This window comes from Tursiops truncatus, chromosome 16, assembly GCF_011762595.2.
Source record: "Tursiops truncatus isolate mTurTru1 chromosome 16, mTurTru1.mat.Y, whole genome shotgun sequence".
NCBI lineage: Eukaryota > Metazoa > Chordata > Mammalia > Artiodactyla > Delphinidae > Tursiops > Tursiops truncatus.
This window is the reverse complement of record NC_047049.1, coordinates 29709796-29737794: the sequence shown is the minus strand read 5'-3', so window position 1 is coordinate 29737794 and position 27999 is coordinate 29709796. Positions and strand designations below refer to the sequence as shown.

Sequence of the window (27999 nt, the reverse complement as noted above, 5' to 3'; positions counted from 1 at the left end):
AACAATTGCTAATTATGTGATCAAATCCTACATTTTTCTACTTTTTTAGTGCCTACTTCAGTGGTTCTCCTTGTGGTCAGGGTTCCCTTGAGGGCCCCCAAGTGCCTTTCAGGGAGTCCGCGAATTGTCAAAATTGTACGTAATTTGAAGATCCACTCAAGGTGCAAGATAGACCAATGGATTTTAAGGATTTTACTCTGTTGAGTAAGAAAAGTTTATTGATGTGGATTCAGATTCTACATTACAACCAACATTTAAGGAATTGTCACCTGTCAATTTTTTTGTAGTATCAATTTGATAGCCATAATATCTAAAAAGGCTATTAAAATACTCTTCCAATTACGTTTCTCTGTAAAGCCAAATTTTCTCCATATATGTCAACCAAAACAACATACAACAGATTGAATGCAGGAGGTATAAGAATCTGACTATCTTCTATTAAACTAGACATGAAAGAGATTGCAAAAGTGTAAGACAGGGCTTCCCTGGTGGCACAGTGGTTAAGAATCCACCTGCCAGTGCAGGGGACACGGGTTCGAGCCCTGCTCCGGGAAGATCCCACATGCTGCGGAGCAACTAAGCCCATGCGCCACAACTACTGAGCCTGCACTCTAGAGCCCGTGAGCCACAACTACTGAGCCCGCGCGCCACAACTACTGAAGCCCGCGTGCCTAGAGCCTGAGCTCCACAACAAGAGAAGCCACCGCAGTGAGAAGCCTGCGCACCGCAACTAGAGAAGGCCTGCACAGCAACGAAGATCCAACGCAGCCAAAAAAAAAAGGTGAAACAGTGCTACTCTTCTCACTAAATTTTTTTGTTTTGTAAAATGTAATTACTTTTCACAAAAATTTATGTTGACATATAAGGGATTATTATGGTTATTTGAAATGAATTAATATATAAATTTTTTCTCAGTTTTCATTTTAACCATTGTAGATGTTGATATAAATGGTAGATATCTATATAAACAAAAGTTCTTTGATTTAATCTAAAACCTCAATAAGTTTTAAGAGTGTAAAGAGGTCCTGAGACCAAAAAGTTCAAGAACCACTGGCTTACTTCCTCTGTTCATTTCTGATAGAGGTGTATAAAATCTACTTTGTGAGGTTTGCTAATTTTTCCTTTTCTTTTCTTTTTTTTTCTTTTGATTCAATTTTGCTTTATATACTTTGAAGCTGTGTTGTTAGGAGCATAAAGTTTCTTTTTTTTAAAAAAATTATTTATTTATTTTTGGCTGCGTTGGGTCTTCGCTGCTGCTTGCGGGCTTTCTCTAGTTGCCATGAGCGGGGGCTACTTGGCTATGCTTTGTTGCGGTACGCAGGCTTCTCACTGCGATGGCTTCTAGAGCACAGGCTCTAGGTGTGTGGGCTTCAGTAGTTGTGGCGCACGGACTTAGTTGTTCTGCAGCATGTGCGGTCTTCTTGGACCAGAGATCAAACCCGTGTCCCCTGCATTGGCAGGCAGATTCTTAACCACTGCGCCACCAGGGAAGTCCCTGGAGCATAAAGTTTTGTGATTATTGTATGTTCTGGTTGGATTGTAATTTTTATCTGTATGAAATAGCCTTCTTTGTTCCTTTTAATCTTTAGTCTTGGGAAAAATAATTCCATGAACTAACATTTAGCTAATGCCTGCTATGGGCCAGGCATACACGAGTAAGAGTCTCAGTCCCAGCCCATGTGGAGGACACAGACACACGAAGGCAGTGAAGTGTAGTGGGAGGAGCCAGGGCTTTGAGTCAGCCTGACTGGTGGTGAATTCTGACCACATCCTAGTTGTGTGTCTTTGGACGCATGTCTATTGAACTTTAGACCTGCGTTTATTCATTTGTAAAATGTGGTTAGTAACGTTTATTTACTGGGTGGTCGTGAAGATTTACTAGATAAAGGATGAGAGAAGCACCTGGCAGAGTGCCTGGCGTACAGTAGCTCTGTGATCAGAGCTATAACAGAGCCAGGAGCCAAGAGATCTGCCCCATTCATGCCTCTACAAAGCCTCTGGGAGAGGCAGTGTGTAGCAGTGGGGAGCGCACCATGCTTGGATTCTGAAGATCTGAGTTGTATGTTTTCAACTTAATAGCAAGTCCTTCCCACACCCTGAGTCTCAGTTTACTCATCTGCGGACATGAGGAGGAATGCAGTCTCTGCCCTGCATTCTCCATGGGGCTGTCTTGAGGATAGTGAAGAGGAAGGGGGCTGGAATGATGATGGAGGTGAGGCTGTGAGGAGCCTTGGCTTGAGGTGGGACCTCTTCCATCCCTGGCTGTGAGGAGGTCCTGCCAGCACAGGCTTGCCTGCCTCCTGGAGGTCTGGGATGCCCGAAGAGGTGAGAAAGAATCTTGTCCTTGTTCCAGAGCCTCCTGGAAGTGTCTGCCTTTTACAGTCTCAGTGTTCCTCTGCTGGGACACCTGTTTTCATAGCAGCTGCTGCTGAGTGCTCAGCAAAGAGCGCAGGGTGAGCGGTCTGTGAAGTTAAGAGAACTATTAGTGCTAACAGGGAACCACTTCTATTGTCCCCCAGCATCCTCCCATCCCCCACCACTTTCTATAAGAGGAAACTAGAACTTGACCTTCCTGACTTCCAGTCCAGTGCTCTTCCTACCACACCTACAGCACTGCTTTACTTTCCAGCGTTTTAGTTTTGTTGATTGCAAAGTCAACATCTGTCCCCTAGGCCCCCAGCTGCGCCGAGCCTTCCTGCTGCACAACCTGTGCTGTGGGCAGCAGTTCAAGAAGGCCTGTTCAGGATCTCTGGGTGCCCTGGTGGCAGTGGGGGCCTGGTCCTGGAGGGGCTGGGCTCACTGTCACTGAATCGAGTGGCTAGGGAGGTGACGTAGTCCTTCCTTCTATGAGCCCGGGCACCAGCAGGCTCTCCATTTGTCCTGGATCTCATGTAGCTCTGCAAAAAAAGCAGAGGCCAGCCTTGTCTTGGGCCTGCGCCTTGGTCCTGTCTAAGAATGACTGTCTGAAGTACAAAAGGAAGTGGGGTGGAGGGTGGGCACGGCTGGTAGTCTCTGGACAGGGCTGGGATGGAGAGAAGGCTGAGTAATGCTCTCCTCTTCTCTCTGAGTCCCCAGCACACCTGGGAGCCCTGAGATGTGGCTGGTGGGCAGCCCAGCTAGAAGCACATCAGAGAGGCAGCCAAATGTTTGGGTTAAGACCACAAACCCTGGGGACCTCCCTGGCAGTCCAGTGGTTAAGACGCCACGCTTCCACTGCAGGGGACACAGGTTCGATCCCTGGCTGGGGAACTAAGATCCCGGATGCTGTTGGCATGTTCAAATATTTAAAAAAAGGAGGAAGAAGAAAAAAAAAAAAACCACGAACTCTGGAGCAAGACTGGATTCTAATTTCCTCAATGCTGCTTGACCTTGGGCGAGTTATTTAACCTGTCTGTGCTTCAGTTTCCTCATCTGTAAAATGAGGATAATAACAATAGTGCCTTATAGGATTATTGGGAGGATTAGAGTTCATTTCAAAAGTGCTTGGAATGGTGCACAGAGGAGAGCTTTCTATATAATTGTTAGTTAAAACTATTGAACATTGGTACGACAATGGTCTTTAGAGACTGTCACCAGATTCTGTGGCTCCTTGCTCCTAAATTTCTCGTAAATACACCTGTGCTGTCCCTTTCTCACTGTTGCTCCTCCTCAATGCTGTCCTTCCTCACTGCTTGGGGCTGCCTTCTGGTCTTGTTTTCCACTCTGCAGGAGTGAATCATTTCAAACTGCAAACACGGTAGCCTCACCCTTCAGCTCGAGACCCTCAGTTGCTCTGATTGCTTTTAGCATAAAGTTCCTCCCAAGGCTCCAGGTAGGCCAGGCCTTCTGGCTGGGCGTACTCGTAGAACCCCAGACCTCCCTGTGCAGCCCTCATCTCCTGTTCATCATCTCACTAGGTTGATTTTTTTCAATTTCTGGCTTCCCAGTAGGCTGAGGGTTCCACAGAGGCAAGGCCTGTCTTGTCCATCTCCGTTCCTCTGGCTCCTAGAATACTGCCAGTCACGTAGTAGATGCTCAATACATGTTGCGTGAGTGAATGACTGACTGGACAGGTGAATGCTTGGTGGAAGGAGGCGGCGGGAGAAAGGAGTCTTTGGAGCCAGATGGGCTCAGGTGGGAGCCAGCTTCCTTTAACCTTTCTTGGTCTCTGTTGGAGTTCTTGGGAGGCCCAGGGAAGATCCGGAGGGCTATAGGGTGACTGTGGGGAGAGCTGGTGAGGACTGAGCGGAGTAAGTGGGGTAGCATGAGATGCTTGCTGAGGGACTTGGGGTGATGGACAAGCCCCCTAAGCTCACGTAGACTTCCCCCGCTCCCTCCTTCCCCCTACTCTCTTGAACACTTGTTTAGGGCATCCTAGGTGCCTGGCATAATGCTCTGTGCTTTCCCATATATTACCTCATTTAATTTTTCCAATAGCACTATGAGGGAGGCATTATCATCCTCATTTAATATGAGAAAATTGAGACTCAGAGAAGTTTAGTAACTTGCCCAGAGTCACACAGCCAAAAAGCAGAGCCAGGGCTTGAACCCCGGATTTCCCCCTGTGGCTTGTGGATTCCTGTCTGCATGTGAGAATGTCTGGAGGGAGTTCTATACTGTCTAGCACTGACCCAAACTGCCTTGCAGGGGAAGGGGAGCCCTGGGGCCAGAGCAGAAACTTCAGTGGGACTCAGGTAATGAGGCTGCAGCAGGTTTGGCCCTGGTTGCCTGGGCCACTGCCCTCAGGGAGTATGAGGTCTAGAGGGGCAGCCAGCCGATGAACAAACACACAAGTATCTTCTAATCACAACTAGAGTGGGTTCCTAGTTGGGGGCTTGGAGAGGTGCCCCAAAGCCTCTCGGTGGAGAAGAGAATGAGCCCTGAATGCAGTCAAAGGCACCTATGATTAGGCTTTTGCCTTTACTGCTTATGTGGGAACTTGGGTAAGACACAGCTCCTGGTGCCTCAGTTTCCCCATCTGCAAAATGGGGACTTTCCTTTTGTAGATTTGTTGGTAAGATTAAATAAGTACCTGAAGATGCGTAAAACTGCTCTAGTGTGAGTGCTGAAAGAGTTTTGTGCAATCACAGGAGGTAGGTGGTGCACGGCTCCCACTCTCAACCCTGGCTGTGGCTGCATGGGGCCCTTGGGACCCCAGATTTATAAAATGTTTCAGCTGAAAGCTATTCTCTATTCTGCTGGTTCCTGACCACCCAGGGTCTGGGAAGGAGCTACTAAAGCTTCATAAGCTATTCACCATCTTTCCCCAAATCAACACAGAATGGTGCATTTGCCCGTAAATAAAAGAGCAGATTTCTTTGCTTTTGACTGGAATTACATGCTCTCAGGATGGAACTCCTCTCATGCTGAACAGAAGTCAATTGGCAGTCCACGCCTCTTTGATTAATTTAAAAACCAGAGGCTGGGAGAGGGAAGTGAGTGGCCTGTAAGGGGAGCTATAGGTCAGAGAGGCCCCAGGGACCTTTGTGCTCCAAGTGCAAGGGAGAAAGTCAGGAAGCCCCCAGGAGGTCCTGGAGGGCAGGCTGTGGAGGGGAAACCCAGGGCAGGAGTGGCTGGGGTGAGGGCCGGCTGTTGGGGGAACCCTGGGCAAACAATGGCCTCATTAAGGAGAGGGTACGGGTGGGGAGAAGCCGGGCAGGGCCCCGGCCAGTGAATCTCCTCTCCCCCACTCTAGCCAATGGAGCAATTGTCCTCTGCTGTGAGGGAGCTGGGGCCTTGGCCTGGGAACTGCCGGGTGCTTGCCCCGAGGGCCGCCGACGTGGTCACAGCTTCTTTGCCTGGCCCCAGAATGGGTCTTCTGTGCTCGGACGCTGAGGGTTCTGGCTCTAGTGGGGCTACCTGGTCCTTGTTCTTCCATCTGGCGGCGGTTCAGGGCATGGGTGCCCACACAAGGCTCTCTGGAAGGGGCCCCTACTTCTGTCCTGCCCACTTCTGGGTAACTGAGGCCCCAGTCAGGTTTGTCTGAGACCTGGGCTCAGCCCGCTTCTTTTGGCTCTCCAGTTCCCCACTCACCCGCTGTGCTGTGGCCTTGTGGTCACTCGATGTCTTGGCTCTCAGTTGTTTCAGCTGTAAAGCAGGGGGAGTTGGGCTAGAAGTGCTTCTCAGCTGGATGGATAGGCCGCCCCTGCCTGGGTTTGGTCATCAGGACCGTTGGGGCTGCTGCTGGCATTTACTGGGCAGGGACCAAGGATGCTAACTTCCTGTGTCGTCCAGCCCAGCCCTGCACGACCAAGGGTTGTCCTGCCCCAAAGGCTGGCAGAGCCCTTGTGAAGCACTCATGGATCAACACTTTTCACCAATGGTGTTTTTAAAGTAAGGAGATCCTGTTTTCAAATAATGTGGCTTGTGGGAACTCAACAGATAAGACAGATGAGAGGGGTCGAGTGTGGTAAGGGCTAGGGTGGGCCAGAGCCCTACCCACCAAGCATTCCCGTCCCCAGCAGTGGCCCCTGTCCAGTATGAACTCTCTCCAGGGGTGCATGCAGCCGACTGGGCCCTATTTGGCTGTTCTGATTGGTCAGACCTCTGTTCTGATTGGTTGGTGGCTACCCTCATCGGTCATCTTCTGAAATCAGTCAGTGTCTGCATTGTGCCACCTGTTCCTCCTCACCCCTGCATATGCCCCATGGTGTTTTGTTTTTGTCTAATGGTTGGAAGTATGATGGGCAGATGAGGTTTGGGGTTGACTTCCTGTGCCTGTGAATTGTCCCTGGCCTCCTGGACCTACCTTGACTAAGCCGGCTGACGTGGGCTGTCACAGGACACACCCCACAGCCAGGAGGGGAGAGACGTTCCCAAATTTGCAGTGTGAGGCCATCAGCTTGGAAGCTGGTTAAAATACCCATTCAGATTGCTGGGCCACCTGCAGATTCCAGTTCAGCATATGTCACTCTCAGGTGGTTCTGATGCAGTGGCCTGGGGACCAAGATAAGAAATACTGGCCTCGGAGGGGGCTGTGCCCGCTCCCCACTTCCACCCCTCGTCCTGTTCATGGTTGCAGCCACTCTCCAAGGCTCATGGACCTCCTTGAGGCTAAAATGAGAACTCTTTCCCTTCTGGAAGCTCCACACGACCTGCCTCCTCTGCCTGGGGATGTGGTTGGTTGACTTCCTGTCCTTCGTACCTTCCCCAGCACCCGGCTCAGGGCTCTGATTAATAAACAGTGTTGGCAGACGTTTGTATGTCCAGGCATGGTGCTAAGTTCATTATCATCTCATTTAAATCTCTTAGCAATGCTGAGAGGTAGATGTTATTATCATCCCTGTTTACAGATGAGACGTCAGAGGTGATTGAGGAACTTGTCCAAGGTCACACAGCTGAGAATCTTCCAGATGGATCTGACTCTACTGCACATATTTTGAGTACAGGCAGGGCAGCCAGCCTGTCCCTCCATCTGCGATTTCATAATCACCCTTCAGTGAGTCTGACCCATGCCAGCACCATTGCTATTATTAGTAATATTATTGATGAGGATTTTAATCTTAAGACTTCCCCAGGGTTCATGTTTAAGGTGAGATTCTCCTAAGGACAGTGGTTGAGAGCTGCTTGGGTCCTGGTGAAGATTAATCATCTTTATAGGGTGTTTGGGAGTCACATCTGTTATCTTGCTTCATCCTTACAGCAACTGAGGGAGACACACAGTCAGTCCTCATTTTACAGGTAAAGAAATTGAGGCTCAGAGAGGTTAAGTATCTTACTCAAGGTCATCCAGGCAGTAAGCGATGGAGCTGGAATTGAACAAAGCTCTGACTCTCCCAACCTTCCATGCTTTTCCACTGTCCCACGAGTCTGAATTATGCCAAGGCCAGGAAAACTTTCAGGCCTTTTTAGCCCCCCTTGAAGGGCTCTGAAGACAGCTCAGGGTCCACTAGAGACAAAGAGGTCTGTGCCCTGTTGACCTAGTTATGTGGCCAGGCAGCTTGGGGTCAGGGAAAGGTGCATTCTTTCCCCTCCACTCACATTACCCAGCCTTTGGCTTCCTGGAATTTTTGTTAAAATTCCAAATCACTTGGCACTAAGTTCTCTTCCCCACAGTTTTTGCAAACAGGAACCAAGCACCCTTCAACTTCTAGACTGCACACTTTCACACCCTCGCCTGCTTTAAACTGGTGCCAAGTCCCTTTCAGGAGAAAGCAGATATGTGAGCAGGACAGCCAGATGGCCAGAGAGTTTGGTTGTTACTTCCTGGGCCCGTCTCTGAGGTGGGCAGAAAGGACCCCAGAGGCCCACAGACCCCAGTGCAGGTCTTTGGCCTGCCACTCCCTGTGCAGCCTTGGGCTTGTACCTCCCTTCTCTGGGTCCCAATCTTCCCATGTCTTAAAAAAAAATGCCATCCTGGTGAGAGGGTCAGATGAGATACTGTATGTAAAGAGGTTTTATCACTATTATATTTGATTACCTGAAGGTCAACTTTGTTAAAAAAACTCTCTGCAGTGATGGACATGTTCTGTACCTGTGCCCTCTAATCCTGGAGCCACTAGCCATATGTAGCTACTGAGCTTTTAAAATGTGGCTAGTGCTACAAAGAACCAAATTTTAAATTAAATTATTATTATTATTTGTAGTGAGATGAAATTCACATAACATGAAATTAACCGTTTTAAAGTGAATACTTCTGTGGCATTGAGTACATTCATAACGTTAGGCAACCACCACCTCTATCTAGTTCTAAACATTTTCATCACCCCAAAAGGAAACTCTGTCCACATTAAGCAGGTTCTCCCCGTTCCCCTTGCCCCCAGCCCCTGGAAACCACGAGGCTTCTTTCTGTCTCTGTGGATTTGCCTCTTCTGGACATTTCATAGGACCGTGGTCATACAGTGTATGACTTTCCATGCTGGCCTCTTTCACTTAACAGAATGTTTTTGAAGTTCATCCATGTTGTACCATGAATCAGTACTGCAGTCCTTTTCATGGCTAAATAATATTAATTTTAGTTAATTGAAATTTAAATAGGCCCATGTGGCTGGTGGCTACTGTACTGGACAACCAGGAACCTCTGGAGCCCTTCTGGGTAACTGAGGAAACAGAACCTCCAAGTGTCTGCTGGTAGCTGAGGGGATCCTAGGGGAAAGTGGAAGGAACCTGGAGGATGAAAAGGCTGAGAAGGGTGCCCCAGGTTCCCCAAAGGAGCCCAAAACTGTCACTGATGCCTGGCATGCTTGGTGTGTTATGTAAGTTAACTCATTCCATCCTCGCAGCATTTTTGACATGGGTCTGATTTACCATCATTTTATAGAGGCTCAGAGGGATTAAGTCACTTGCCCAAGGTCACACAGCTGGTAAGTGAGAAGAGATGGGTCTATGGACCTGGGTCTGGTCCCTTCCCAGGGCCCATGACCTTCACCACTAGGCTACACAGTCTTTTGACCCTGATCTTGGGAGCTGCCCAGGTGAAGGCAGATCCAGGACTCCAGCTGCACCTGCACAGACCTGCACACCTTGAGGCAGGGCTTTCTAGGCAGGGCCATCCCATGTCAGCCTTCCTGAGCTAAGAACTGCTTGGGACCTGGGTCCCTGCCTCCTTGGGAGTCAGGAAAGTGTGGCTGACGGGACAGAAGAGGATAAGGTGTAGCCTCCCTCAATTCCCCATCGCTTATCAATGAGTAACCTGGCCTGTCAGGGCTCTCCGTGTCCTCTTTGGGCCCTCTTGGACCCTCCTTGATCTGGGAAGGAGACTCTGTTAATTACAGACCCAGAGTAAACAGGGCTGGGATAAACAGCAGATAGCTTTCCTGGCTGTGCTGCCCTTTGCCCTTTGGGAAGGGGCAGTGGGAAGAGGCAGAGAGTGAAGGGGAAGGAGTGGTCCTAGGAATGTCTTTGGAGTGGGGGAGGGAAGACTGGCTTGCTGGGGCCCCAAAGAGTCAATCTGTATGTCCTTCTGGAAAGAAAGCCCTCTGCTGGCCTCCGTGTTTGCTGTGCTCTGTCAGAGAGCTGGCCAGTGAGACTCTGACGTTCATCTCTTGTCATCCATACCCTTGTCGATCCCCCATCCATCCATCTTTTCATCCTCGCTTTCAATATCCTTCCATCCTTCCTTTCTTCCCTTCATCCATTGTCCCCATATCCGTTTTTCTTTCCTCTTTCTCATTTAATTCATCCATTCTTCCCTTATTCTGTCTGTTCATCTGATAGTCCCTTCTTCCTGCCCTCCGTCTCTCACTAATCTTCTTATCTTTTCTTACCTTTTTATAGTGACCATGTGTTTCTTGAGAAAACTAGGGAGGAGTTTTCGGGGAGTCCTTTGAGTCATGGGCTTCTGAGTCGGGACCCCTGTGTGGCTCTGGTGGAGTTAGCTGCCTGACTTCACACACGCTGGCCACATGCTCAAGGTTAGATGGAGTCTCTCTTTCTCTGAGGGAGGATAGAACCTTGTTCCTTCAGCCTAGGGACCACATAACTGATTCTCCAAGGGGGGGACACTTGGAGAGTGAAAGGGGGTGGTACTAACAGTCGTACCCGGGCAATGGAGTGACCTGGCACTGTCCTGGGCACAGCAGAACATCTGGTCCCCCTTCCTCAGTCCTAGCAGGAGGGCCTGTGCTTAGACAGCCTTCCTCTCCCAAAGCTGAGCCTGGATTTGGGCTTGGTTCTGTCAGTAGCAACTTGCATCAGCATGAACCCCTTGGTCAGAGTTTGGTGTCTGACCCCATCTGGGAACCCACACTCAGTATGACATGGAACAGTCCTGGCAGGGCTTTCCAGAAGTTGTTTCATGCTAACAATGCAGATACTATCATACCCCTTTACAGATGAGGAAATTGAGGCTGAGGATGAATCGATTATCTAAAGCCTCACAGCTGGATCAATAAATCCCTCAACCCACTCCCAGTTCACTCAATAAAATAATGTCGGACCTACAACCCTGTTTCCAAACCCCAAACCTGTGCCCATTTTATAGATGGGGCACCTGAGGCTGGAGTGGGGAAGGTGACTTCCTAGTTAGTCTGTGGGCTGTGCGGTGGTGGAGACTTTGGCAGTTTAACCGAAGGGCAGGCATGGGCCCAAGGACTCCAGGAACTAACAACAGCAGAATGTAACAGTGGCTACCATTTATTGAGCCCCCATTGAGTGCCAGGCCCAGTCCTGGGTGCTTTGTGGTGACTCAGCCAGTTCAGGTGGGTGAGCAAGATGGCAGCTGGAGAACAAACCCCCTTAGTCCCCTTTCTCCCTGCTCCCCGCCCTCCTGCAGAGCTCTTGGATTGATCTGGGGGCAGGATGTGTCCTCCCAGGGCCCAGACCACCACCCATTAATCCCTAACTGCTGCAGCTGGGAGATAAGATAGCACCAGCCCATTAATCAAGGCTGCCTGGCAGGGACCGTGGGGGTGGGGTGAGGACAGCACCACCTCACAGGTGGAGATAAGCCCCCACCTACCCTCAGGGGGCGGGGGTAGTGGAGGATGCTGGGAAGTTTGGCCTCAAGTTCCAATCCCTGGTATCTGGGCATGTGGGTGGAGACTACACTGGGTATGGGGGCAGGTAATGCTGGGAAAGGCAGCCCCAGGGTGCAGGCTGGGTTGAGAGGAGCCAGGAGACCTGGGTTCCAGCCTCAGTGCCCACCCCGCCTCTGTCTTTAGATAAGCCACCGCACCTCTCTGGGCCTGTCTCCGCATCTGAATGAATGGGAGGGGGCTGGGTTAGACTACCTGGAGGGAACTTTCACCATGAATGTGCTCAGTGACCTGTGCTGGGACAGGTGAGGGGTGGGCTCACCTGACGCAGGAAGAGGGCAGAGGCACTGCCTTGGCTAAGGGACAACAGGCTGGGTGGGATTTGTCCCAGACCCCATGTTAGTCACCCTCACAGGAGAGCAAGTGGGCAGTGGTGGTGATGCTGGGGGCTAGGGATGGGACAGGAGAGGGGAAATGGGCCTTAGAGCCACAGTGCCCTTCAGGGGGCCACTCACTACTTCTGGGGGCTGGAATTGTGGAGTTTGATTACTGCCTTGTGTAATCTTGGGTGGGTACTCAACCTTTTGGCACCTCAGTTTTCCCATATGTAAAAAGAGGATGGTGGTATTTCCCGCCTGGGATTTTTGTTAGGAAGATAAATGTAAAGTGCTTATTAGCTCAATGCCTGACAGATGGCAGATGCTCAGTAAATATTAGTGATTATTCTTTCTTTTGTGGCCAGCTCCACAGGGCCTGGACCCTCTTCAATGTGGATTCTCTGTGACCACAGCTATGGGGAGGAGATTGGGGCAGCTCAACCCTAAAGCAATTGCTGGTCCAAGGATGCTGATTATAAAGTGTATTAGTTATATTTTTATAACTAATAAATGACAAACTTAAAACAGCAAACATTATCTCCACAGTTTCTGTGGGTTGGAAATTCAGCTGCTTAGATGGGTAGTTCTGACTCAGAATGTCTCATGAGGTTGCAGTTAGGATGTTGTCCAGGGCTGCCGTTATCTGAAGGCTTGACTTGGGCTGGAGGACTTGCTTCCAAGTTCACTTCTATGGGCTGCTGGCTGGAAGCCACATGGCCAGCTTGAGTGTCTCCATGATGTGGCATCTGGCTTCTATGGGTCGAGTGATCGAGAAGCAAGCATGGAGGAAACGTAGTGCTTTTCATCACCTGCTCTCTGAAGTTGCACCATCACCCCCCCTTTATCCCATTTGTTAGAGGCAAGTCACTAAGGCCAGCCCATGCTCAAGGGAAGGGAGGAATATCAGAGACAGACACATGCAGTACCAGCTTTTCTATGCCTGGGTGCTCTGTGCTGGGAACTTGACACACATGATCTCTAATCCCCACAGCCACAGGAATTATGTTTCTTTTATGGATGAGAATACAGTGGTTCAGAGAGGCTAAGTGATTTGCCCAAGATCACCCAGCCAGGAGGTACCCGTGGCACTGTCTGGTCTTGGGAGGCCATTTCCCATCCCAGGCACCTCCCAGCTTCAGCCACACCCAAGCCAACCTTGGCTTTGAAGCCACATGTGACCATCTTGGGTAACAAGGCTTCCTTAGATGTAGGATTAGAAATAATATATGAGGCACACCTGCACAGGGCATGTAAAAAGCAGGGACTTTTAGAGCCACACTGACCTGGGTTTGGATTTTGACTCCACCACCTTCTCTGTTCCTCTGGTCTATATAGTGAAGTAGTAGTACCCACCCTGCAAGGATAGATGAGGTATGCATGTAGTAGGTGTACTGTGCTAGCTGTTATTATCATGGGGTGGGACTGGGTAGCTCTCAGGGCTGGGCTGCTAGAGGACTGTCTTCCCTCTGAGTAATGTGCTCTCCTGGTGGAAGCAATGTCCCCCCTCCTGGTCTGGGGTCCCCCATCCAGGCCTTGCTTGGCAAATACAGAGCATCTGAGGCATTTGCTGCTTTGCCAGCCCTGTGGGTAGGGCTGAGGCCAGCGAGTGCTCCAGGGCTGCAGGCCTCAGGGCAGGAGTCCCCTCACTGTGGCAGGACTCAGGCCAGGATACTCCTACCTTCCCAGTGTTTCCAGCGTCTCCAGTGTGGAGCGACCTCCATGCACTTGCCCACTTCTGCCAGCAGAGGGAACAGGCGCTGTGTCTGGGAACCTGGGAGGCTCCAGGCCCCCTCGTAGGGGGTCTCCAGTCCTGGAAGCTCCTCAGTGGGGTGGAGTGGGGTGACTTGGAGTGGAACTGGCAAGGATGAAGACTTCATTGCCCATGAAGGGAGCCGCCTCTGGAGCCCTAGAGCCCAGGTTGGGGCCATGGGAAAGGAAGAGAAAGGGATCCAGAGGAGGAACAGAAGTAATCATTTCTCACTCCATAATCCGTTCAGTGAATGCCGTTCAGTGCCTACTGTGTGCCCCGGACCGTGGTGGCCCTGGGATCCCATGTCAGATGCGGACCCTCACAGGGCCGACGTTCGAGTGGGGAGGCTGGGACAGGCAGATGTGCAAATGGAGTAATTGCAAACATGATATAAAGGACATAAACAGATGGCTGGGAGAGGCAATGTCTTGGGGCCTGGCTCCACTGCTCAGCTAGGTGACCAGGTGGGGTTGAGGTGAAGCCAGTCTGGGAATCTTGGAGTGGGAACCACTTCTTCTACATGGTCTTTCTAGCTTCGGGGTCCCGTTGTCACCAGAAATCCCCACACGTCGCCATAGGGCCTGACTACCAGCCACCTGCAGGATCATCCCTGGAGCACACGCCTTGGAGGCCCTGCAGTTGGACAGGCCTGGCTTAGCCTGACTTCTTCACTTGCCAACTGTGTGATCTTGGCTGAGACACCTAACTTCTCTGCTTTGGCATCTCCAAGCACTAACAGGGATTCCTTCACAGCGTGCAGACTGGAATGTATTCATCCAGCTCTGCCTCTGGCCAGCCGGGGGGCCTTAGGCTCATGTGATAGTTTTCTATTGTTGCGGTAACAAATGTCCACAAAGTTAGCAGCTTAAAACAACCTACACACATTTATGATCTCAGTCTCTGTGGGTCAGGAGTCCAGGTATGGGTTAGCTGGGTCCTCTGCTCAGGGTCTCACAAAGCTGCAGTCAAGGTGTCAGCTGGGAGTGGTGTCATCTGAGGCTTGGGGTCCTTTTCCAAACACACATGGCTTTTAGCAGAACTAATTTCCTTGTAGCTGTGGAATTCATCGAGGCTGCATCTTCAAGGCCAGCAGGAAAGACGTTTCTGCTGTGTCACCGGCTTTAAAAGGACTCACCTGATTAGGTCAGGCCCACCCAGGATAATATCCCTTTTGATTAGCTCAAAGTCAACTGACTGTAATATTCCATTATATTCACTGCTTCCACCCACACTCAAGGGGAGGGGATTATGTGGGCCATGTACACCAGGTGGTGGGAATCTTGGAGACCATCTTAGAATTATTAACATGATGAAATTATTTTGACTAGTAATCATGTAATGATCAGTAATGATTATTTTCTTAAATTGTTCTCTAGTTTCAAAACAAGCAAACACAGAAGAAATTTCAATTTTAAAGATATTGTTTAAATTCAGTAAAATATTTCACATATAAACAAAAATAGTGCTTACCAAACAAAAGCATTCTACTTCTCACTTCACAGTCTGTATCACAGCTTTTGATTTTAAACACAAAACAAGCCTCTAGTGGTCCCATAGAATGACAGAATTGAAGGAACTCAAGTTCTGGGGGTTTTGTTTGTTTGTTTTTTGTTTTCAAACCTAGTGGGCTATCGTTTTCTATTTTGAATTTACTGTTTAAATGCAGGAATGTGTCATATCATAGGGTTTGGGGACACAAATTGCACCTGAATGAGCTTGAATGAATCAGAACAGTTAGGAACTTATCCCAGAAACACACAGGCAGGAAGTAAGCAAGATGTCCTTCATCAAGTGAATGGATAAACTGTGGTACATCCATACAATGGAATATTATTCAACGAGAAGAAGAAATGAGCTATCAAGCCATGAAAAGACATGGAGGAACTTTAAATGCATGTTGCTAAGGGAAAGGAGCCAATCGGAGAAGGCTACCTACTGTATGATTCCAACTTTATGACGTTCTGGAAAAGGAAAAACTATGGTGACAGAAAAAAGATCAGTAGTTTCCAGGGCCTTGGGGAGGGATGCATAGGCAGAGCACAGGGGATTTTTAGGACAGCTAATGTATTTTATATAATGTGGAATGGTGGATACATTGTATATTTGTCCGAATCCATAGAAAGTACAATGCAAGGAGTGAACCCTAATGTAAATTGTGGATTTTAGTTAATAACAGCCTATCAACACTGGTTCATCAGTTGTGACAAATGTACCACACTAATGCAAGATGTTAATAATGGGGGAAACTCTGTGCACTCAAATTTTCTGTAAGCCTAAAACCGCTCTATATAATAAAGTCTATTAATTAAAAAAAAATACCACATGTGCAGATAAGTCTGCATGTATCAAATGCTGCCCAGATAATTGGAACTTTCCGAATTAACTGTCACCTGGAATACGATGTTTATTAAAGGATAAGTAATGAAAATGTGCTAATTGGAAGTTAACGTGTATTAAAGCCCAGCGGTAACCATGGGGCTTTAACACACTTTTTAAAAAAAATTAATTAATTTATTTGGTTGCGCCGGGTCTTAGTTGTGGCAGGCAGTCTCCTTAGTTGCAGCACATGGGCACCTTAGTTGTGGCAGGCAGGCTCCTTAGTTGTGGCATGTGAACTCGTAGTTGCGGCATGCTTGTGGGATCTAGTTCCCTGACTAGGGATCGAACCCAGGCCCCCTGCATTGGGAGCACGGAGTCTTATCCACTGCACCACCAGGGAAGTCCCAATACATGTTTTTTTGGTCTAATTTTTTATTGTCTAATTTTAGAAATTAGACTGACAAGAGATTTTTGAGGGAAGGATATTTTATCGCTGATATAGTTTAAAACTGCTGCTTGATGATAACAAAATGGAGACTGACTTTGGGATTGTTTTACTGGTTTTAAGATTCTCTGCCATTGCACCCCTGTTTCACCTGCACTGGGGTGGACCACGCCCGCCCCATCCTTGGTCCACCACTGCCAACAAGCTGGTGTTCTCCATCTCTGCACAGCGTGTCATTGGATGCTGCATCACATCTCGTGAGGTCTTGTTAACGGGCAGGAAAGGAACTGTTTTTTTTCTCATGTCTTTTTAAATGTTTAATTTTCAGTAAACTTTATTTTTTAGAGCAGTTTTAGGTTCACAGCAAATTTGAGCAGAAAGTAGAGAGCTCCCATCTACCCCTGCCCCCCACATGCACTATCTCCCCCACTATGGACATCCCACAGCACAGTGGGTACATTTTGTTTGTTACAATCGATGAACCTACATTGACACATCATTGTTATTCAAAAGTCTGTAGTTTACCTTAGAGTTCACTCTTGGAGTTTTAGCTCTATGAGTTTGGGCAAATGTATAACGACATTTGTATGTATAACAACAAATGTATAACAGCAAATATATCCACCATTCAGGAGAATAGTTTGACCTAAAATCCTCTGCCTGTTTATTCTTCCCTCTTCCATAACCCCTGGTAACCACGGATCTTTTTATTGTCTTCATAGTTTTGCTTTTCCTGAATGTCACAGAGTTGGAATCATACGGTCTTTTCAGATTGGCTTCTTTCACTTAGTGATAACGCATTTAAGTTTCCGCCGTGTCTTTTTGTGCTTTGATAGCTCATTTCTTTTTCTCACTGAATAATATTCCTTTGCATTAATGCGCCACAATTTATTTATACTCTCGTGTCATGTGTTCCTTTCTAAGGCAGTCGCTGGCAAGGGGAAAAGAATTATCACATGTGACTGCCAGGTATCACTTGGAGCAGAGTCCAGCCTCCTCTGAAGCTCAGGCCACCTAATATAAAAACATTCTTGAAGGGTTATTTAGTGGGGATGGAGTGGGGAAGTGGTGGTTGGGTGGGTAACCAGCAATGTTTGCTCCAGGGACCACACCTTTGTTTTTTTTTTTTGAATAAATGAAAATTTTTTTCTCTCTGTGAAACAGTTCATTTTAGAAAATCTGAAATATGCATAAAGGTAAAATAAGACATAAATTACAGCTCCAGCTTCTGATAATTATATTGTTAGTATTATATGATATCTCCTTCCAGAACTTTCCATTTAGTTATAGGGACACATATAATGACACATTAAATCAGGACTCTTCCTCTTCCAGGTTTGCCTGAGGCATGAAGACCAAGATGCCCCGCAGAGGGAGTTGTAGGACAGACACTGTGGTTGGGAACCAGGGAGATGGCTGAGGGCAAAAGAGGATTAGGAACTGGAGATATGGGGGATTTTGAGAGAGTTTTTTTGTAGAAAGCTGTGCTATGAGTCCCAACCCCTTGGACAGTTGGGGTTCCAACCCCAAAAGGGAGGGGCTCCCCCTCACCTCAAACCTGTTAAGGTGAGCTTCAAGGAGACCCCTTGGTGTATACTTGATGTATGTCTCCTGGAGTTTGGGGGGGCCCAGGAGGTCATATCTGACATAAATCGAAGGAGTCTAGGGAATTCCCAGGTGGTCCAGTGGTTAGGACTTGGTGCTTTCACTGCCGGGGCCTGGGTTCGATCCCTGGTCAGGGAACAAAGATCCCGCAAACCACATGGTGTGGCCCCCCCCCCCAAAAAAAAATGGAATCTAAAGGTGAGTCTGTGGCTTTCAACTTGAGAAGGCAGAGCAAAGGGTGAGCAAAAAACCCCATGTGCTTTGGGAGCCGACTCCACTTCCACAGATGGCGAGGCAAACGATGTGAGCGTGTTTCCTGTGGACTCTCTGGGGCCGTGCGTGAGGGAGAGGTGGCCGGGAGCTGCTTTAGATTTGGCTTGAGAGGACCACCCCTGGTGATGGGACCACGGTCGAGGATGAGTATGATTGGGCCACTGGAAACCAGACACTTAGGGGAGAGAGGTAGTTAAGTGCAGTTTAAACCTTCAAAGGGGTTCCTGGGAACCCCTCAGGTCTTACCTCTGTTTCCCCAGGCTTCCCCAGGCTCCTCCCCCAGGTCTCTCTACACCCTCCCTGTCTTGGTGTCCCCACCTGGTTCTTACGGATACTCTTCCCCACCTCTCAAGATAAAAGAGTCCCAACCCCACACCTCTTCCTGTGTCTTGCAAAACTCTGCCATCTCAGTCTTCAGCCCGATGTCAACAGGATCTCCCTCTGCTCAGGATTTTGCTGGTTGAAAGTTAGGAGAGGGCTTTGACAAAGGAGGAAAAGTTTGGATCATTTTCTCCCAGGGCTGTGACCAGTGTTCTACTTACTGAAGGGTAAAATCCCTTCATTACCATAAAAAACTCCCACAGGATAGATTCGCATGAGGAATGCCTTGCCACATGCTTTTTATTCCCTTCTTCTGGGACTTCTGTTAGAAGTATGATAGGCCTTCTTGCTCTGTCTTCTCTGTCTCTTCCTTTTACTTCTGTATTTTCCCTCTTTAATCTCTCTGGGCTATTTTTTTCAGAGCCAGAATTTCTATTTGGTTCTTTTCAAATCTGCAATATCACTTTTTATAGTTTCCAGTTCCCTGTCAGATTTTTAAAGTTTGGCCTTTAATTTCTTTAAACACAGTAAGTGTAGTTGTTTTTAGCTTGCATCTGATAATACCAATACTTCCTGTACTTTTGGGTCTGTTTCTACTGTCTGTTGTTTCCTTGGTTTTTCTCATGGATGTTGGAATACTATCTTGAAGACTTGGATTCAAAATCCAGAAAGTATTTTTATTTGCTTTGCATAAATGCCTGGGGGTGCTACTGTTCTGGAATCACCACAATTCAATTTCAAGGCTGGATATTTCTTGGTAAGAAACCAGGGTGCGGGCTTCCCTGGTGGCGCAGTGGTTGAGAGTCTGCCTGCCGATGCAGGAGACACAGGTTCGTGCCCCGGTCAGGGAGGATCCCACATGCCGCGGAGCGGCTGGGCCCGTGAGCCATGGCCGTTGAGCCTGCGCGTCCAGAGGCTGTGCTCCGCAACGGGAGAGGCCACAACAGTGAGAGGCCCGCGTACCGCAAAAAAAAAAAAAAAAAAAAGAAACCAGGGTGCAAGTCTGTGCGAGGGCTGGTTTATGTCTTCTCCATACCCCACCTGGGGTGTGTAGTTCCACTACTGTGCAGGGTGTGGGTTTCAGAGTTCCCACCTGTGACAGGCTCTGGGTTTTCACTTCTTTCCCTCCAGCCCTGAGGGGACACTCAGAGCCAGCTCCTGCTACAGTACCTGTTTCTCCCAGGCAAGCAAATGTCCTCTGGACAAGAGCAGCTTTGCGGGCTGGGTTTCTCTTTCTGGATTCTTGTCTTCTCCCAGATCTTAGCCCAGCACTTCCTCAGTGGTTTGTCGTCTTTGTCGTTCTCAAGATGTTTTTCCAGTTTTCTGGCTCACCTTCCTTACACTGTCCTCAGTAGAGAACTGGCCTGAATTACCTTGTCCACCGTGACCAGGAGTTCACATGATGAATGAGTGACTGTGACCTTCCTACTTGAGAAACAGCAACCCCTGCCTTAGTCACTACAGGAGGCTCTGCTGCCTTCCCGGGCTGATTTTCATCACAAAGAGCCCCACATTGGCCAAGAACACGTCTGTCCTAGTCATGCAGGATGAGTGATGCCATCCTCACGTAGTTACTCTCTTTGCCCCAGTTTTCCTCTTGCCACAAGTAGAAGTAGCAATAGTCAAGGCGTTAGGAGGTTTTGGTTTCAGTCCTGGCTTTGCCACTTGCTCATTCTTTGCCATGGGTAAGGAAGTTACTTCCTCTTTTAGGTCTTTGCTTTTTTTTTAAAAAGAAAAATGTTTATCTGCAACATGGGATTAAGAATCAGACCTCCTCGGAAGATAATGCCTGTGAAGATGCCCAACTTGCTGCTTGACACATTTAGACGCTCCAGAAATGTTTGATGAATGTTCATCTGAACCAGTTATATGACTATATCGATTTAGGGGCAACTACTAGAAAAATCTCCCAAATAACAATAGCTTTAAAAAGAATGTATTTCTCTTTCATGTATCAGATATCTGAAGGCAGGTAGTTCAGGGCTGGGGTGGACTCCACATTCGTCCGGACCTTGGACACCTTCCATCCTACGGCTCCTCCATCCTTAGTGCATTGCCTTGTGGCGCAAGGGTGCTGCTCAGCTGCCTCTCAGGCGGCAGGAGGAGGCAGGGCAGGAAAGGGCACACATTCAAGGGGACTTCGCGGCAGTCCCGTACAACACACCCGCTCAACTCCCTGGACTGGACCTGGCATACAGCTTGCACAGAGCTGCTGGGGAAGTGGGGACACGGAATCTCTGAGCTGGGTGGCACTCAGCTGTTTGTAAGGTTCTTTTTCTAAGGAACACGAGGAAAAGGGAAATTGGTAGGCCATTGGCAGTTTCTGCCACAGTGACCTTGAAGGAATCACTTTTCCTTGTTGAACTTCAGTGTCCTCTTCTGTAAAAATTGGTGGTGATGGTTGGGGCACTATTGGCATTTTGGGTGGTGTGATTCTTCACTGTGCAGAACTGTTCTAACGCAGTACAGGGCAGTTAACATCTCTGGGCCATGCCTAAGTGCCAGTAGTACCCCAGGCATTGTGGCCACCAAAACAACCCTGCTCTTTTCTAACTGCCCCTTGGGAATAATACTAGGCCCTGTTGAAAACCCTTGGACAAGACGATTCTAAAGTCCTAAGAGTGGCATTCTGTGAGAGCCTGTGATTCTATGATTCGATGTCACTTCTATGAAGTGATATAGTAACTTCATGTGTCACGTGGGCAAGTGGAGGGGAGAGGATGAAGATGCAAATGTCTGCTTCTTTAGTTCTCCCCAGCGTTGGGAGGAGAAAGGAATCATTATGCAGCTAGAGCCAAGGTCACTGGCCTCCAGGTGGTCAGAGGAGGAGAAAGGACAGAGGAAGGAAGGAGCCAGGACAGAACTTTCCAAGGAATGGCAGGAACCCAGAACACCTGGTCCCACCAGGGGCCCACTGCCCCTCCCAAGGCCCTTTGCCGTGCCCCTGGAGGGAGAGCCATCTCCGGGGAAGCTGGCATGCTGGCCTCCGTCTGTCATGATGGCCTCATTAGTGGCTCCCATGTCCATTGGCGGGACCTCATAAGGGGGGCCCGTCTGACCTTTGGGGCAGCAGATGCTACATCTGGCAGGGCTGATCCAAGCCCAAGGGCGCTGCCTCCTCTACCACAGGCTCTCAGCCCTTTCCTGCCCGAGATCCCTGTGAGGGGTGGCAATTGGGTGGACCATGGGGTGCTCAAACCAGTGAGATCTGATGGAGCCAGGGGAGGACGTGTGAGGCTCCAGAGTCATGCTGCCTAGATTCAAACCTGGTTCCCACACTTATTTAACTGTGTGACTTTGGGGGACTTCCCTGGCGTTGCGGTGGTTAGGGCTCTGTGCTTCCACTGCAGGGGGCACAGGTTTGATCCCTGGTCGGGGAGCTAAGATCCTGCATGCTGTGTGGTGCGACCAAAAAATAAGTAAATAAAAAATAAATTAAAAAAATTGTGTGACTTTGGATGAAAGCTTTTTTTCTTGTTTGTTCTCTCATCTGCAAAATGGAAATAATAATAGTTCATACCTCACAAGGTTGCCATCAGGCTTAAATAAGACAATATGGGTAGAACATGGAGAAGAGTGCCTGGCATATGGTAGGTACTCAGTAAGTGGTAGTCCCTGCTCTTCTGGGTGGAGCCCCACCTCTCTCTTAATTCCTGGCCAGGAGATTCTGATGCACACAATATGGCTTCCAGGTTTTAAGCAACTTGCCTGAGGTTCCAGAGTCAGCCAAACTTCATGTGCTCCATCACCCCGTGGTGAAGAGACATGCTCCCCAGAGGGAGTGGGGAGTGGACCAGCTGAGGCCACACAGCAAGCAGAGCCAGGCTGGGCTCCACTGAGCCCCCAGCTGCCCTCGGCTGTGCCCAGCACAGTTCTGGAGCTCAGAGAGCCACCTGCTTCCGTGCAGACAGAGATGCAGACGCAGGCTTGCATGCAGCCTTAGAGCACTGCCTTCAGCCTCATCTCAGAACCTGTGCTGGGAGTTGGAACTGCCCAGGCCACAGGCAGGGAGGTGTAGAGGGGCCCACGAAGGGCTCCCTTGAGTTAGCCAGCAGCTCAGGACCCGAGTTGCTTGTTGCTAGGGAAGGTGCGGGTATGAATGGAGTGGGTCTTGGAGGGGGGCAGGCAGGGCTGGGTCCTGAAAGCACACGGGAGGCCAACAGAGCCACGGCTCGGAGCACCTCTCCCCTGCTCTACAGCTCGCCATCCTGCCTGCCCTCTGTTCAGCGGCCCTGAGGTGTGGAGAGGGGCGTGAGGACTGTGCTGGGGGCCACGGGGCTTGAGGCAGATGTGTGGGTGTGAGGTCAGGACCCACGCGAGTGCGGTCCTGGGTGTGGCATTCAGTATCCCTGAGCTAACATAATAACTACGGCACTATTGTTATAGAGGTCCATGAATAATGAATATGCACTAGCAAGGAGAATAACTATTTTTAGTGCTTTAGTGTGTTTAGTGCTTCCTATGTGCCAGGCATCGGGCCATGTGCTATCTCTGACTGTCTCCTTTAATCCTCTAGTCTTATGAGGAAAGTACTGTCAGTTTTGTTTTCAAAGAGGAAACTGCACTGTGAAGGCCTAAGTGACTAGTTCAAGGTCATGTAGGAGGTAAAGCAGAGGCTTGGACTGCTTTCCGTTGTGTCAACTTGATGGGTTACACACTGGACGAAGATGCCACTTATTAGCTGGGAAACACTTTGTCTCTCTGGATTTCCTTTTGCTCATCAGCAAAATGGTTTTAGATACTTTTATACTGATTATGTCACAGGGTAGTGGTTAGAACTAATTGCATGAGGGATGTGATAAATATTCGTAAGTTCACTCATTATTCAATCAGCGATGATTTATTGAGCCCCAGTCTGGTGCTGGGCACCCTTCTAGGGACCAGAGATACAACAGTAAGCAGAACAGGCGAGGTCCTGCCTTGGTTCCCCTCGTGGGATCTAAACTCTAAAATGGGGGTGGGGTAGGGAGACATAACAAACCAGTCAATGAATGAACAAGTATGCTGATTTCTCATAGTTCTCGGTGCCATGAATTTTAAGACAGGTGATGGGATTCACTCTACTTCAGATGTGTTGGTAGAGAGGGGCCATCTGAACAGGTGACACTTGGAGTTGGAGCCCATTGATGTAAATCACCAACCATGTAAAGAATGTTATTAAACAATACATTACTAAATAACCAGAGATCACTGAAGAAATCAAAGAGGAAACCAAAAAATACCTAGAGACAAATGACAATGAAAACATGATGATCCAAAACTATGGGTTGCAGCAAAAACAGTTCTAAGGGGGAAGTTTATAGCAATATAATCCTACCTCAAGAAACAAGAAAAATCTCAAATAAACAATCTAACCTTACACCTAAAGGAACTAGAGAAAGAAGAACAAACAAAACCCAAAGTTAGGAGGAAAGAAATCATAAAGAACAGAGCAGAAATAAATGAAATAGAAACAAAGAAAACAATAGCAAAGATCAATAAAACTAAAAGCTGGTTCTTGGAGAAGATAAACAAAATTGATAAACCTTTAGCTAGACTCATCAAGAGAAAGAGGGAGAGGACTCAAATCAATAAAATTAGAAATGAAAAAGGAGAAGTTACAATGGACACCGCAGAAATATATCATAAGAGACTACTACAGCAACTCTATGCCAATAATATGGACAACCTGAAAGAAAGGGACAAATTTTTAGAAACGTATAACCATCCAAGACTGAACCAGGAAGAAATAGAAAATATGAACAGACCAATCACAAGTAATGAAATTGAAACTGTGATTAAAGATCTTCCAACAAACAAAAATCCAGGACCAGATGGCCTCACAGGTGAATTCTATCAAACATTTAGAAAAGAGCTAACACCTGTCCCTCTCAAACCCTTCCAAAAAATTGCAGAGAAAGGAACACTCCCAAACTCATTCTACTAGTCCACATCACCCTGATACCAAAACCAGACAAAGATACTACAAAAAAAGAAAATTACAGACCAGTATCACTGATGAATATAGATGCAAAAATCCTCAACAAAATACTAGCAAACGGAATCCAAGAACACATTAAAAGGGTCATACACCATGATCAAGTGGGATTTATCCCAGGAATGTAAGGATTCTTCAATATATGCAATAGATGCCGAAAAAGTTTTTGACAAAATTCAACACCCATTTATGATAAAAATTCTCCAGAAAATGGGCATAGAGGGAAGCTACCTCAACATAATAAAGGCCATATATGACAAACCCACAGCAAACATCATTCTCAATGGTGAAAAACTGAAAGCATTTCCTCTAAGATCAGGAACAAGACAAGGATGTCCACTCTCACCACTATTATTCAACATAGTTTTGGAAGTCCTGGCCATGGCAATCAGAGAAGAAAAAGAAATAAAAGGAATACAAATTAGAAAAGAAGTAAAACTGTCACTGTTTGCAGATGACATGATATTATACATAGAGAATCCTAAAGATGCCACCAGAAAACTGCTAGAGCTAATTAATGAATTTGGTAACGTTGCAGGATACAAAATTAATGCACAGAAATCTCTTGCATTCCTATACACTAATGATGAAAAGTCTGAAAGAGGAATTAAGGAAACACTCCCATTTACCATTGCAACAAAAAGAATAAAATACCTAGGAATAAACCTACCTAAGGAGGTAAAAGACCTGTACTCAGAAAACTATAAGACACTGATGAAAGAAATTAAAGATGATGCCAACAGATGGAGAGATATACCATGTTCTTGGATTGGAAGAATCAATATTGTGAAAATGACGATACTACCCAAAGCAATCTACAGATTCAATGCAATCCCTATCAAATTACCAATGGCATTTTTTACAGAACTAGAACAAAAAATCTTAAAATTTATATGGAGACACAAAAGACCTTGAATAGCCAAAGGAATCTTGAGGGGAAAAAAAGGAGCTGGAGGAATCAGACTCCCTGACTTCAAACTATACTACAAAGCTACAGTAATCAAGACAATATGGTACTGGCACAAAAACAGAAACATAGATCAATGGAACAAGATAGAAAACCCAGAGACAAACCCACGCACCTATGGTCAACTAATCTATAACAAAGGAGGCAAGGATATACAATGGAGAAAAGACAGTCTCTTCAATAAGTGGTGCTGGGAAAACTGGACAGCTACATGTAAAAGAATGAAATTAGAACACTCCCTAACACCATACATAAAAATAAACTCAAAATGGATTAGAGACCTAAATGTAAGACCGGACACTATAAAACTCTTAGAGGAAAACAGGAAGAACACTCTTTGACATAAATCATAGCAAGATCTTTTTTGATCCACCTCCTAGAGTAATGGAAATAAAAACAAACAAATGGGACCTACTGAAACTTAAAAGCTTTTGCACAGCAAAGGAGACTACAAACAAGACGAAAAGACAAACCTCAGAATGGGAGAAAATATTTACAAACAAATAAACGGACTCAGGATTAATCTCCAAAATATATAAACAGCTCATGCAGCTCAATATTAAAAAAACAAACAACCCAATCCAAAAAGTGGGCAGAAGACCTTAATAGACACTTCTCCAAAGAAGACATACAGATGGCCAAGAAGCACAGGAAAAGATGCTCAACATCAGTAATTATTAGAGAAGTGCAAATCAAAACTACAATGAGGTATTACCTCACACCAGTTAGAATGGGCATCATCAGAAAATCTACAAACAGCAAAAGCTGAGGGTGTGGAGAAAAGGGAACCATCTTGCACTGTTGGTGGGAATGTAAATTGATACAGCCACTATGGAGAACAGTATGGAGTTTCCTTAAAAAACTAAAAATAGAATTACCATGTGACCCAGCAATCCCACTACTGGGCATATACCCTGAGAAAACCATAATTAAAAAAGACACATGCAACCCAATGTTCATTGCAGCACTATTTACAATAGCTAGGTCATGGAAGCAACCTAAATGCCCATTGACAGATGAATGGATAAATAAGATGTGGTACATATATACAATGGAATATTACTCAGCCATAAAAAGGAACGAAATTGGGTCATTTGCAGAGATGTGGGTGGACCTAGAGACTGTCATACAGAGTGAAGTAAGTCAGAAAGAGAAAAACAAACATCGTATATTAACACGTATATGTGGAATCTAGAAAAATGGTACAGATGAAGCAGTTTGCAAGGAAGAAATAGAGACACGGATGTAGAGAACAAACGTATGGATACCAAGGGGGGAAAGCGGTGGTGGTGGTGGGATGAATTGGGAACTTGAGATTGACATGTATACACTAATATGTATAAAATGGATAATTAATAAAAAAATTTAAAAAGTACCATTTCCATGCCTGCTTTTTGGAAAAGAGAAAAAAATAAAATAAAAAACAACCCTACTAGAGTACAAATGTAAGCCAATCATGGAATGAAAAGAGAAGATGCTGTAAAATGATGTTCCTGGGCAGTGAATTTGTTTTCACCTTTTAGAAATTAACTTTTATCAAAATGATTTATGCACATGGTTTCAAAACCCACATAGCAGTTCAACCCTTCTATGGCAATAGCACTGGTTAAACCCCATTTTCCACCAGCCCTACATGGGGTGCAAAAAAAAAAAAATGTCACCCATGAGGGGTAGCGAGGAAGTTCTGGCTGGTGGCTGGAGCGCCGTAAGTGGAGGGGGGGAGCAGTGTGAGGGGAGCCGGGGGTCAGGCAGAGGCTGGCTGTGGGAGCCCTGTGGGCACTGGCAGGGAGCTTGGATTTTACTCTCATGGTAATGGGAACCCGGCTGGCTGTTGATACAGTTCAATGGCTTGATGATGTTGGGCTGACATTCTGCCACTCTTCAACCTGTCCCCACTGGTTGTAAGTGGCTGCGGCCACTCCAGGCATCACATCTACATACAAGGCAGATTCTGCTTACTACTTCTTTTCTTTTAATGTGGGCCTTTTTTTTTTTTTTTTTAGTCTTTATTGAATTTGTTACAATATTGCTTCTGGTTTTTTTTTTTTTTTATGTTTTGGCTTTTTGGCTACCGGGCACGTGGGGGATCTTAGCTCCCCGATGAGGGATCGAAACCCGCACCCCTTACACTGGAAGGCTAAGTCCTAACCACAGGACTGCCAGGGAAGTCCCATGATTTTGCTTACTTCTGACTAATCAGAATGGTTCTTAGCTGCAAGGGAGACTAGAAAAGGAGTCTGGTATAGGAATGAGTTTCTCCGACCCAAGACTGGAGGCAGGAAGGAGAGCTGGGGCTTGAGGTGGGGCGTGGTCTGCTGCACAGGTGCTTCTCTGTCACACACGGGCATAGGATGGTCTGGGCTGGGCCTGAGGTTCTGCATCTCAAACGAGCTCTCCAGAGATGCTGATGTGGCTGGTCTGTCGCCCACACTTCCAGGAGCATATGGGTAGACACCACTGGAGATCTTTAAAAATTAATTAATTATTTATTTATTTATGGCTGTGTTGGGTCTTCATTGCTGTGCGCAGGCTTTCTCTAGTTGCGGCGAGTGGGGGGCTACTCTTTGTTGTG

At 47.3% G+C, this 27999-nt stretch overlaps 1 protein-coding gene across 4 annotated transcripts in view; it reads left to right on the top strand.

The window, feature by feature from the left end:
* ZFYVE27 (zinc finger FYVE-type containing 27) overlaps positions 1-27999 on the top strand; it is a 100527-nt gene that overhangs the window by 36746 nt on the left and 35782 nt on the right. For 2 of the 4 annotated variants that reach the window (XM_073794105.1, XM_073794104.1), the window contains one exon: positions 50-26900. The exons of the other annotated variants lie outside the window; for them this stretch is intronic. In XM_073794105.1, the coding sequence (XP_073650206.1) occupies positions 50-204 (155 nt within the window). In that variant the 3' untranslated portion in view covers positions 205-26900. Of the gene's footprint in view, positions 1-49; positions 26901-27999 lie in introns of those variants that run through there. 4 annotated transcript variants of the gene reach the window in all.